This window comes from Lycium ferocissimum, chromosome 5 (assembly GCF_029784015.1).
Source record: "Lycium ferocissimum isolate CSIRO_LF1 chromosome 5, AGI_CSIRO_Lferr_CH_V1, whole genome shotgun sequence".
NCBI lineage: Eukaryota > Viridiplantae > Streptophyta > Magnoliopsida > Solanales > Solanaceae > Lycium > Lycium ferocissimum.
This window is the reverse complement of record NC_081346.1, coordinates 31636048-31649812: the sequence shown is the minus strand read 5'-3', so window position 1 is coordinate 31649812 and position 13765 is coordinate 31636048. Positions and strand designations below refer to the sequence as shown.

Below are 13765 nucleotides of genomic sequence, written 5' to 3'. Positions count from 1 at the left end.
AAAATATGAGGTCCATGTTTTTTGCTGTATAATAATTTCATTTGCTCGCACTAATGGGTTGATACGCATGTGGAAATGAATCCATCATTATTGATTTCATGAGATACTTTGGAAATTACATGAATATTGTTTGATTTTTAATATGGGATGCACTTTTTTTTTTGACATTGTTTATTTTTTTAATATGGGATTCACTTTTTTTTTTTTTTTTGATATTGATTGATTTTGTTAATATGGTGTCTACCTTTTTTTCCGTGAGTTTGGACATGGTGAGTTTCACTTTTTTTTTTTTAATATTGGTTGGTGTTTAGTATGGGGCTCACACTTTTTTTTTTTAATGGCAACGGACGACGAAGCATGGGTCTAAAACCATGACCTATGCTTCTATATTGATATTGGTTGATTTTGTTAATATGGGATCTACTTTTTTTTTCCCGTGAGTTTGGACATGGTGGATTTCACTTTTTCTTATTATTTTTTTTTTAATAAATATTGATTGGTATTTTGTATGGGGCTCACACTTTTTTTTTTTTTTTAATGGCAACGGACGACGAAGCATGGGTTTAGACCCATGCTTCTATATAGTTAAAATATATATATATATGTTAGATGGGGTAGGTGAACAATTAAGCAGTTTTTAAGTATGGTCCAAATAAATCTGTCACAGCCCCATGTGGGACTCTTTCTGGAAAGCAAATGGAAAATTGCGACGTTCATGACTGATTATCATTTTGTGCCTCGTGTGGTATATTCTCTAAAACGAAATCTACATTAGAACGAGACCGTCCCAAAATAGCCTTATTTTCGGAAAATAATTTGAACTTTACATATAAACCCCTTAAATATGTGTTAGCTATTATTGTTATTACTGTTAGTTAAGAGTTATTTTAGGGCTCTGGTTCCATTATCAGTTTTCTTCCTCAACGAATATCTAATTATGCGCCCCACAAAAATAAAATGAATATCTAATTTATATCAAAAGAGAAAAACAAAAAGCATATCGGTATCCAATGAATTGTCTAAGTGTGAACTAACATGTATGATAATTTCTGAACGAGAAATGTAAATTTAATTATTGAAAATGGGGAAAAGCTTGAAGTTTCTGAAGTTAATGGAAAAAGAAGAATAAAATGTCAAAGAAAGATAGAGCGGAGTGGATTGAGGATCGAGATTTTTTTTTTTTTCCTTTTTAATAATAGAAATGATGTGAATAAAAAGAAGAGAAAAGCAATTTAACTTTATTAAAAATAAAATGAAAGGGGCTATTGACTTTTTCGCAGAGCAATCTGTAACTATGCGGCCTAGTATTGGCTTTATAATGGAGGGTGCTAGTTTAATAGTCTGTCACCACTCTCTCAAGGCCACGTTTGGAAATCAAGAAAGAAAGAAAGATGACGAATCGCCACTTCCTCTTTGCTATTGTTTTCACTTTCTTTCTCTCAGCTGATTCATCTGTAAGTCCTCACTATACTTATTACATCCCTAATCTTACAATTAGCTTGAGATCAACTTATCCTACTTTGAGATCGAGTCCCATTTTCATGGTCCAATGTATACTTTTATATCTTTTCTGTTTTCACATATTCGAAAATCCTGCCTTTGATTACAGATCATATGTTTCTTTTTTGTAATTATTGCATCATCCAGATTCAGTAAAATGTAAATGTGCTTTATGATTATGCTTTGTCTTCCTCTCTATTTTTTGAATCGACGCACTTTTATACTAACTTTTGATTAGCGTGCTTCTTTTCATTCATGCGCTTGAGATCTGAATCTGTAGTACAGTTATTGCTGAACGCAGGCAATACAACACATATAATGCTGACATTGTTTTATACTTTCATAATCAAAAGCGTCGAAACCATCTTACCATATTTGCACCAAGTAAGAAAATAATAATAACTCCTAGAAAGAAAAAAATGTAATTTGACTAAATTGCCCTTAATTAAATAGGTATTAGGATTTGATCACACAGTTCTTTCTTGATTCGATAAGTGGACACTCTTTTTCTTCAATTAAAAAAGGCTCAGTGGACACTCTTTTTGATCCGGAGGGAGTAGTAAATAGTTTCCTCTCCATTCCAATGAATATGATGATGCTCGACCATGATCTGTATAAGATATTGATTTACTTTTCCGTTCATCAAAGAGTGATATTATTTCTTCATTAGTCCATTGCAAAATGTAAGGACACCTTTCTAAATTTGAAAATAATTTAACTTGAACTTCTCATTTTACCATTATTGACAAGCTTTTATAGCCGCATAAATGTTTTTTTTTTTTTTACTAATATAGCCGCATAAATGTTATGGCATGTTTAAGACCAATATTTTTTTTATTTTTCTAAAACTCTCAAAATATGCCACATAAATTGAAACTTAGGGAGTATATATTATTGGTAATAGAAGAAAATATTGAAGTAATGATTGAAAGCTAAGTTTGATCAAGGAGCAGTAAATCAAAGTTTGAAATTTGATTAATTTGGATTCTTGGTGAAGAAGTTGGATTGGGATAGATATTTACTGCTCCTGATCAATACACGTTAAGAAAAAATACATTGAGCAATATTCCAGCTGATAGACAATTCGAGCTTTCGTAGACCAACCAGTTATCTTTGGAAAATGATGTCTTATACAATATCTTGGTGATGCAGGAAGACTGTGTGTATACTCTGTATGTTCGAACCGGATCAATCATAAAGGGTGGAACTGACTCCAAAATCAGTGCTACACTTGGTGATGCTACTGGAAAATCAGTGTGGATTCCAGATTTAGAGAAGTGGGGTTTAATGGGCCCAAATTATGATTACTACGAAAGAGGTAATGTTGACATCTTCACTGGTAGAGGCCAATGTCTTAGCCCACCAATTTGCAGGCTTAACATTACGTCCGATGGGTCGGGTGATCACCATGGATGGTTCTTGGATTTCGTTGAGACAACATTCACTGGACCACACAAGCAATGTAGCCAGTCCATATTCTATGTGGAACAATGGTTGGCTTCTGATGCACCTCCTTATGAGTTATCCGTTTCACTTGATGGTTGTAAAAAGAAGACTGGGCTTGGTGAACATGTTGGGCGTTTTGTTGTGGGTAAGCCCATTAGGTCTGCTTCAGAATAGTTTGAGTTGTTGGAGTTGAAGGCTATGTTGCTCGGACTCTCCAAAAATGATGCCCCACCTGTGTCGGATTCTTCAAAAATGCACTGCTTTTGGAGGATCCGACACGCACCCGTGTTCATTTTTGAAGAGTCCGAGTGACATAGATTGAAGGTCAACTGAGAGCTCGTGTGTCTCTTGTTCGCTAGATGTTTTTTAATGTGTCCACGAGTTATAATACTGTGTTTTCCTTCCTCCTTGGTTGAAATAAATTTCTTTGATCCTCTCTTTCTTGTTTGTTTGGATTGTCCCATTTTTTACTTGGCTGTTTGGCAATTGGCAATTACACAAGTACAACTTTTTACACCTGGCAATTAGCATAACATGTAAAAATCTCGATTCCATAAGTACAACTTTTCTAAGAGTATAAATTATACAAATTACAAATTACTATTACTTTCGGTACTACATATTGTACCATCAAAGTAGTTACACGATATACCTTTGAAGCTATCAATCCTCCCTCAACTACAAAACAATCAACATAAAGTATATGAATATTACTAAAATCTTGCATAAATAAATGGTAATGTATTAAATTTAATCACTCCTTCCCAAACTAAATCTCTCTTCTCCTAGTAGGAGATTTTGAGTAATGAAAAATGAAATAACTCACAACATTGTATAAAATATTTTTGCTCGCCAGAAAGATTCCTTGTCTAGAACTTCAAGTCAATTAAAATTTTCTTCTTCAAATTATTACTTTTCATTTGTTGGTAGAAACCCATTGATTGTCTAGTTCATTGAAGAGCGTTTTTTAAGTGACAATAGGGGTTCTTTTTATCATTTTCCAAGAAGTTAGAATATCTTGGCGGGTTCTTTATGTTTTATGCTTTCTAAATAAGGTTTCTTCCGCTTAATGGATAACCATTTGCTACCAATGGAGAATTTCTTATCATCTTAATTTTAGGTGATTGAATTTACACCAACTAAAATCATAAACTTCATACACAATAGAGGGACATGATTGAGTTTACCAATCTGTCGTTTTACAGCACGAAATTACCTGATGGTCGCTACTACTAATAAGGGCGGAGAGATGTTAATCTTTTGCTATTAGTAATCACTCTCTTTAGCACGCTCTTTAGCACTAGATATTGAGTCTCCCGTGTTACCATTTCATCACCAAGGCATCTTGAAAGTAAACATATTCCAGAAATAAAGATACACGTTATTCCTTCCATATTGGGACATCTCAAAATGTGACACAATTCCATATCTATGCAACTTTCACTTAAAAAAATAAAAATTTAATAACCTTGATCTAGCCAATTATCGTTTCAACTACTTTACTGTTTTTATTCCATTATCACTAACAAAATATAATTAATCATATTTGAATTTAAAATTTAGTGTCAATTAGGGGTGTTCATGGTTCGGTTTGGGTCGGTTATTGATTAAAACCATAACCAAACCAATTTAGTCGGTTTTTAAATGTCTAAAACCATAACCAAACCAAATAAAATAATAACCACCGGTTTGAATATTGTCGGTTTAGTTTGGTTCGGTTCGATTTTTCGGTTTATGACTAGCAGCCATGAGACTTATCAGTAAACCATTAAAAAGTTGAAAAAGACATGTCTTTTTTTTGGTTCAAATGATAAACTTTTATTTATAGTTTAAGGTGGAACATACATCATGTAAAACATTTTCACTATTAGTGATAGTATAGTACTCAAGTTATCCAAAGTTGTTAAACTATTACATATAGAGCTAAAAACTAACTTAGTAGTGGCTGCACCATTTTTGTCATCTTAATACACATACCTGGAAATAAAGTAGAGCATAGGAGCTTTTAGTTATTGTTACAAACATACAGATTAATTAAACATAAAGACTACCTAAAATTAAAATGAAAATATATGAAATAAAAAAACTTTGTGTAATGATCTCAAACTTTAGGGCAGTTATTGCATTTTGCCCTCAATTCTCCCATTTTATTAAAAAAACTTTGTGTAATGATCTCAAACTTCAGATGTTTTTCTATCACTATCCCCAAGGTTAGGGTCTCGACTATAAGGAGTTGTTCTTTTCTGCTTTTTAGGAGGATTATCCACGGAAGAAGTATTAGGGCATTACCACGTGCTTGAGTTGCGTTAAAAAATGCCGATGTTACTGAAGTATCTTTTATAGGAACCTCCAAATCTACAACCTCTGTCCTTTTCATATGAAAAATATTAGAAGCTTAGGACCCATTTAGACAAGAAAAAAGAAAGGTATAAATTCGAATAAAAAAAGAAGAAGAAACAACCTAAAATCAAATTGCTGACAAAGAAAGGCTAAAAATTTAAGTTAAAAACATTAGACTCTAACGTGAGCTTCTGTTAGTAGGTTTAAACTTAACACTTAAAAGAGTTAAAAGACTTAAAGACATGGGCTTGGATATATTCTTAAAAACATGGGCCTTAAACAATCATGTGAAATAAATAGACCAAAAATCAAATTAATGATTAAAAAGTATAAAATATTTATAATTATTTAAGAAAAACTAATATTATATATATAAATAATTATAAAATTTATGTATATAATTTATCGGTTTGGTTCGGTTGTTTATTCGATTATTTTTTAATAGAACCATAACCAAACCAAATATTATCGGTTTTTAAAATTTAAAACCAAACCAAACCAAATATTGGTTTTTTTATTCGATTTGATTAAATTTTCGGTTTGATTTTGATTTTAACCAAAACCGTGAACAGCCCTGTGAATCATATAAAATAGGACGAATGGACTATTAGATTATAGAAGAAGATAATGAGTCCTTTGCCTATCCAACCAAAGCAGAAGCATATTTTTTCAAAGTGTGCCAACTTGTGATATTACGCGTTACTAGCTGAAATTATATGATTTATACAGAAATTAATTAACTAATAAAACATGTGATGCAATAAGCAAATATTTTGCCCGTACAAACAATGTAGCTTCTCAAATACAAATAACAGCCTGAGACACAACTAAACACCTCTATACTATGATGCTCTGTCCTGAAAATGATTAACACAAAGATTCATAGATAAAGTCATTAAGAAGCTTGTAGCAAATTTAGACACTACTACATTTTCTTATTAATCATTCATATAACCCAACAAGAAGAAAAAAAAAAAAAACATAAGAAGCGCTTAATAATTTACTAGATGGCGTATGCCCGTGCGCAATATAATCCAACAAGAAGAAGAAAAAACATAAGAAGCGCTTAATAATTTACTAGATGGTGTATGCTCGTCTTTGCGCACGGGCCCAACATTTTAGGTTATAGTGTATTTATGTGGGTAGTTGTTTTCTGATATTGCTTGATTTTTTAATATGAGGTCTATTTTTTTTTTATTGCTTTTTTTTTAATATGAGGTCCACTTTTTTTTTTTTTTTTAATGAGTTGGAGGTGGACGACGATACCACCTCCAATGCCTGTGCTGGGCATGAGCCTAACATTTTGGATTATAGTGTATCTATGTGTATGTAGTTTTGTTTGGGTAGTGATAATATATATATTTTATATTGCTAATAAACACACACACACACACACACACACACACACACACACATATATATATATATATATACACACACACTATGTTCAAAACACGATTAATATAACATTATAGTTTGTGCTCCGTATCCAAAACTTTATTATATTAGTGTTTGCAGCGAATACAAAGTTTGCAAAAATTTATTAATATTTTTTAAAAGAGAAGACTTGTTTAAAACGAAACTATTTTCCTCTCTTTCAGACAAAATAATAGCAATATTTAAGCATCAGTTGAAACTTTAAATTTTAATTCGATTAATTTAAAGGTATAAAATATTCTATTGTTAATGTATGTAGATTGAACCTAAACAATACTTATTATTTTTTATCAAATTTTGATTTGGATAATTCTAATTCAAATTATTAAATTAATTTTACATGTTTAAAACGAAACAAAGTAGAAATTTAATTTTCTATTTAAACGAAGAACTACTATTTTTTAATTTTTGGTGAATATTCTTGGTTTAGCTTATTTTACATGTCATGTTGTCTTTTGCACTTTTTTTTTTAGGAAACGTCAATTAGAATTATAATTTGACTAATTTACCTTATTTATTATTTGATCTCCATTTAATATTATTTTTTCTTTTACCACATTAATCTCTTTTCACATTTATTAGAGTAAGAATAAAAATAAAAATATAAATATTTTAATTATATTTATTAGTAAACATAACAAATAAATGACATGGCGGAATAGCAAATATAACAGTTAAATAGCTAGATTAGATCTCAGGCTAATATGAGAAAAGAAAAGAAATTGTATGGTTTGACTACTTAATCTTTTGAAGAAAAGCAATAATATGAGGTCCACGTTTTTTGATGTACAATAATTTCATTTGCTTCCACTAATGGGTTGATACGCATATGGCAATGAATCCACTATTATTGACTTAATGGAATACTTTGGGAATTGCATGAATATTGTTTGATTTTTTAATATGGGTGCACGTTTTTTTTTTTATATTGCTTCTTTTTTTTTTTAATATGGAGTCCATTTTTTTTTATATTGCTTAATTTTTTTAATATGATATTCACTTTTTTTTTTCCACATGAGTTTGGAGGATTTTTTTTATATATTTTTTAACATGGGGTCCACTCTTTTTGTTTTTTAAACATGAGTTGGGGACGGACGACGAACCATCCCCCAACCCATGCTTATATATAGTATAAAAATACGAGCTCAAATTGTTCGGTTCCGCACCAATAACTGGAGTTATCACAGACTCCCGGAATGTTATGAGCCCGTTTGGATTGACTTATAAGTTGGTCAAACCAGCTTATAAGTCATTTTTAATTTATTTGGGCATTTGATAAAAATAAAAAACAGCTTAAATTAAGTTAAAAAGTGCTTAAAATAAGCCAAAACCAAAAAGTTGCTCTACCCTAACTTATTTTTTTGGCTTAAAAACCATTTTAATTTGACCAATAACTTTACTCTTTTATCTTTTATATTTTCTATTAATTTCAGTACTATCTTTACTTCTAAAAATTCTTTAAGCATTTTTATTCAAACACGTAACTATTTATTTATAAAATAACTTTCATCCCTCAAAAAGTACTTTAAGCTTCGGCTAATCCAAACGGGCTCTTAATTTTCCGCAATTAAGAAGATGAGATGCTTGGGTAGTGATCGTCGATCAATAACATCTTTAGCAAAACAATCATGCCATAAGATAGTTGTCAGCCACTCATGTCACAAACACAAGTGGAGTTAGATTAGGAGGAGATGAAAACCCAGCAATCCCAACCAAATACATGTATATTTGTAGAGAGAGAAACAAAAGAAATACTACTGTAGGCTTCAACCCAGCAAAAATAATCACCATTCTCTCTCTTCCTCCATAGCCTTACTCCCCGTGAAGAAGAGAAATACCTAATTTGAGCTGTGTAGTTGTTCAACTAATCGATCAATATTTCTTCGAGCTTCCTTCTGTGACAGCTTTTGAAGCTTTTTCGGTTGTGTGGTACATGGAAATAAACGTATTTTCCATGGATTATGATGAAATAGCTTTCTGCTTATTTTCATGGATAAATCTTTTGGTGTGCTTTGATTCTGATTTTGTTTTGGTTTTTCCCTTTCTGATTCTTCTCTTCTAGTTTTTTTATACTCCCTCCGTTTTAATTTATGTCAACTTATTTGATTGAGCATGATATTTAAGGAAAAGTGATAGACTTTTAAAATTTATGATTCAGAATAAATTTTAATTATTTATATGATTGTAAATAATTTATATTAGGAAATAAGTAGTTTATTTTGACATAGTACATAAATTGAAACAGAGGGAGTATTAAAAAAGGGATGAAAAGAAATGGTAATACACATGTGGCGTCTACTGAGGCATTTTTTTTAAAGGAAAAAGGGTCAAATATATCCCTCTACTTTTATTTATTAGTCAAATATATTCTTCATCAGTCAAAGTAATTGAATATACCCCTCTGTTAGTTAAAGTACACAAATATATCTTTGAATGAATGAAAAATTTCAAATCAGCCTAAATTATCCATTTAACAAAAATTACTCATGTCTCATCACGTAGACTCGACCCACAAAATAATAATAAGAATAATAATAATAATAATAATAATAATAATAAACATTTGAAGAAAAAATAAGAAAATAAAATATCAAATACTTTTGAAAATATTTTAATTACTAAATCTTGTACTAATATATGTTGTTATAATATTTTTGAGATCACCATTTCTCCTTATCAACAGTGAACAGTTCTTTTTCTCTCTCATTTGCAAAACCCATTTTAAGAACCCAATAATCTGAATCAATTCAGATTTGGTATTATAATTTATTCATTTTTCAAGTTATCTTTTTCATCATATTTTTTGGGTGTCTGCCACTTTTTTGTCCCAATTAACCAGTTTTTTCAAATCATAATGTTATTGTAGAAATTATGAAAATGGTGAGATTAGAAAGAAAATGGGGTTTGTGATGACAAGTTTAATATTTACAGTGGGAGTTATTGCATCCTTTGGTGCTGGAATATGCTGTAATAAAGGACCATCCACTAACCAGATTCGGTCTCATAGAGGGGTATATTAGGGTGGGGAAAATAATTTTGTGGGTCGGGTCGGATCGGGTCTAAGTGATGGGGCATGGGTAATTTTTGTTAAATGGGTAATTTGAGATGATTTGGAATTTTCCATTCATTCAGGGTATATTTGTATGCTTTGGCTAACAGAGGGGTATATTCGACTACTTTGACTAATGGAGAATATATTTGACCAATAAACTAAAGTAAAAGGATATATTTGATCCTTTTCTCTTTTTTAAATGAGTCCACTGCCACATTAGAGCTCTGTTAAGAGTAGGGTAAATTTGAATACTTTGCTGAAGATTGGGCTATATATGGCTCAAAATATAATGGAGGGTAAATATAGATAATATTTTAAAGTAGAGGGGGTATATATGACCCTTTTCCCTTTAACTAATTTCCTCCTCTTTGTTTCATACCCAGACCGAGAGCCCCCATTAGACCAAAAAGAAACAAGACTGCTGTAACTAGTGCTGCGGCTGCTTGGGCATGGCGTTAACGAGTAGTCGTTTCTCGGACCTGGAACCACCACTCTCTGCTCCTGTTTTGGAAGCCTTAACCAATTCGGGCTTCGAGTTCTGTACTCCTGTTCAGGCCGCCACTATACCATTACTGTGCAGCTACAAGGATGTGACAGTCGACGCCGCCACTGGGTCTGGTAAAACCCTAGCATTCGTCTTACCTCTCGTTGAGATCCTCCATCGCTCTTTGTCCGCCTCTAATCCTAAACCTCACAAGGTAATAACTCTTCCTTCCTTCTTCTATTCCTCAATCTTAATATAAGAGTTAACGGTCCTCAAGTATCACTTTTTCGCGAGTTTAACACCCCAACTATCAGTTTTTTCCCTTTTCTACCTGAATTCTATCACCATTGATGTATTAAAACACACCTAGTTGAGTAGTAGATGGTGATAGTTCAGGTAGGAAAAGGAGCAGTGATAGTTGGCTACTTGGCTTAATTAGCTTCGAGGTGTGCTTTTTTACATAGATGGTAATAGTTCAGGTAGAAAAAGGAATAGCTGATAAAGTGATAGTTCAGGTGTATTTTTGAACATTATCATGATTTGCTGTAGCTTATTATTACATATAGAGAACGGGAACTAAAGCTGATTTAGTTCATAGGGAACAGCGGAATTTAGTATTCCCAATTGGAGGCATACCTGCTGAATATAATCAAGATCCTGGTGAACTAGAATGTTAAATATTAGTTGTGCTCAGTTGTACCGTGTCAAGTTTCATATTAGTCCAAGAGGACAGATGAATCGGGTCTTATCCCTTCGATTCCTCGCTGCATGCTTCAATGAGAAAGGAAAAGAGCTTTGGTGCGTCCTTTTTGGGGTGTGGTTGCAAGATCTCGCTTTCAATTCAAAAATGTGCACACAATAGCGTTCTCTCTCTCTCTCTCTCTCGCTGGGAGAGTGACCGGAAGCATTCTCTCTGCCCCTCCGTATCTGACGCTGACCCACACTCTAGCCATTCAAATTTGACTACATAATGATTTACTTAGACAAATACATATTCTTGTGGGAATAAAGAGTCGCACGACAACGGCACTGTTATCCACTTCACATGTTTGGAGACGTGGACTCTGCTGATTGACTTTGTGAAAAATGAGTCACTTAGTCATTGTTGTTTTAAAAGACATCCGTCTTTCCTGGTTAATAGCAGCAAGTTGGTTCATTTAGGGTGTTTCTTTCTTGGAATATTTCAAACTTAACGGATCTTGGGTGTACCAGCTTGAACTTGATTCAGCAGTAGTTTCCAGTTGGGTGGTGCTATAAGATTAGTATAGTTGGAGGTTGCTCTTTGATACTTTTATCCTTTTTTGCTTCAACTATAGAAAGACAGATCTGCCATACGAGTCTCTATGCCCCTTCCACCACACACCCCCCCCTCTTTTTTTTTTTTTTTTTTTTTTTAACCTTTTAAATAAAACCATGTAACCTAATGAGCAATGGTATTATAGGAACGACAAGTTGCCTTCCAACCCTAGAAATAGTTACAACACATAAATAAATCCCTCCATTATGTTGAAGATCGGATAAGGTAACATCACGGAACGCCTTACATCACAAAGAAAAGACATAGAATAACCTATGCCGCACATGTTATACTTTATAAAAACGAATTTTCCATGCTTATGGCATGACCACCAACAGAGATCCTTGTGATATGCTTTTGTTATCCTTTCTGTTTGTTTCCTTTAATTCTATATTTTCCTCTTCTTGTGTTTAGCTGTCTCTTTGGTGCCTATGCAGGTAATGGGTATAATTATATCACCCACCAGGGAGTTGTCATCACAAATATTTCATGTTGCTCAACCATTTATTTCGACATTATCAAATGTTAGGCCTATGCTTCTTGTTGGGGGACTAGAAGTAAAGGCAAATATCAGAAAGATAGAGGAGGAAGGAGCAAATTTGTTGATCGGGACACCTAGAAGGCTATATGACATAATGGAGTGCATGGATATACTGGACTTTTGGTATCTTGAGGTTTCTACTTTCACATGCCTCTTTAGCGAAAAACAAAAAGCTGTGTCAAGTGCTAAACTGATTTTTAAGTTGTTATCTATTTTTTAACTTTTAAAGATAAAGTTTGCTTGGGAATTTAGGGGTATCAATTCTACTTTATCATTCTTTTACCTATCAATTTTTTTTTGGGGGTATCAGTTCTACTTTATCATTCTTTTACCTATCAAATTTTTTCTTAGGGATATCAATTTGTTTGCTCGAGTGCTGCAGTATCTTTTTAGCCGCTAACTATTTGTTTACTTTTAAAGATATTGGTTTGCTTGGGATTTTAAAAGTATCAGTTCTTTTACTTGAAAGGTGATAATTTGTGTTTTTCTTATTAAACTTCAAAATAGAAAGTAAACTGTCAGATGCCCTGTGTTAAAACAATTTAGACACATACCTTTGTGCTAAATTTATGTAAAGCTTCCACTTGTGCGCTGGGGTAATGCTAAGTTCAGCCTTACCAGAGGAGTTATCTCCATTGTAGATCATAAGTTCGTACTCAAGGCTGACCTTCATGATTGCCTATGATCACACTTAAGTGGTCTCTAATTTCCTATATTTTTAAAAAAAAATTCTAGTCTCTGATTTCCTACATGTTCTTACAAGCAGTCTATTGGCTGTAAATAAATAGAACACTGCGCGTTGAGTCCTCCCACTTTCCCCAATCTTTCTTTTGTCCATGGTGTTTGGGATTTGGTAGTGATATCTACCATACTATATCCTAATTAGCCACTCACCAACAACCATATCATTGGTACAAATTCTGATATTAGATGAGGCTGATAGGCTATTTGGCACAGGATTCGAGAAGTAGCTAAATTCCATTATTACTGGTTTACCTAAGCTTTGTAGAACAAGTCTTTTCTCTGCTACTCAAACTGATAGCATCCTCTTCCCACAAAGGGTTTCCAGCATTAGTGTCGCATTGAAACTGTAATTGCCACAACAAATTAAGATCGTCAAGAAAGGTCACATGAGGATATACGCAGCCTAAATCATTGCACTATTATGGAAATAACAAAATTTTTGCCTCCTAAATCAGATATAAAAACAGAGAAATGGGAATTATTAAATTTCCATGCAATTATATAAAGTATGACCCACCTTTTGGGAGGTAAGAGTTGTTGAACTACACAATAAACCAACATTATCAAATAGTTCTGAATAATATACAATGTAGCCATTAACCAGTCAACTAGATTAAGATTAGTGAATGAATCATTTCTCAAACAAAAAATAGCTAGGCGGCTGTCACTAGCAATCTACTCAAGTTCTCTTTTCAAGGGCTAGCTCTTTATGTCATATGTTCGTGATGGTCTGATGGATCCAAAATTTAGAGGTTATGTGTTCTGAGTGGAAAGCCTGGCTTCTAAAATGGGTAATAAGAGTACAGTACTTGTTTTCTATGCACATGTACATCATAATAGCCACAGAATAATTAGATCTTACGTTAGTCAGACTCATCAACTTGATCAACGAAAAGAATTACGCATGAATTGGTTGTGCCTTAA

At 32.8% G+C, this 13765-nt stretch overlaps 2 protein-coding genes across 4 annotated transcripts; both read left to right on the top strand.

The window, feature by feature from the left end:
• The first annotated feature begins 1295 nt into the window (after positions 1-1295).
• LOC132056706 (PLAT domain-containing protein 3-like) lies at positions 1296-3465 on the top strand. The gene is made up of 2 exons (XM_059449014.1): positions 1296-1454; positions 2653-3465. Exons 1-2 carry the CDS (start codon positions 1392-1394, stop codon positions 3118-3120), a joined length of 531 nt encoding a protein of 176 aa, XP_059304997.1. The 5' UTR covers positions 1296-1391; the 3' UTR covers positions 3121-3465.
• A 4902-nt stretch (positions 3466-8367) lies between these two features.
• LOC132056705 (DEAD-box ATP-dependent RNA helicase 18-like) lies at positions 8368-12386 on the top strand. Of its 3 annotated transcripts, none has more exons than XM_059449012.1 (3): positions 8368-8652; positions 10159-10473; positions 11994-12386. In XM_059449012.1, the coding sequence occupies exons 2-3, from the start codon at positions 10225-10227 to the stop codon at positions 12315-12317; spliced, it is 573 nt and encodes a 190-aa protein (XP_059304995.1). In that variant the 5' UTR covers positions 8368-8652; positions 10159-10224; the 3' UTR covers positions 12318-12386. The 3 variants fall into 3 exon arrangements, with proteins under 3 accessions (XP_059304995.1, XP_059304994.1, XP_059304993.1); XM_059449011.1 differs by having other exon boundaries at positions 8368-8668; XM_059449010.1 differs by having other exon boundaries at positions 8368-8728.
• The last annotated feature ends 1379 nt before the right edge of the window (positions 12387-13765 follow it).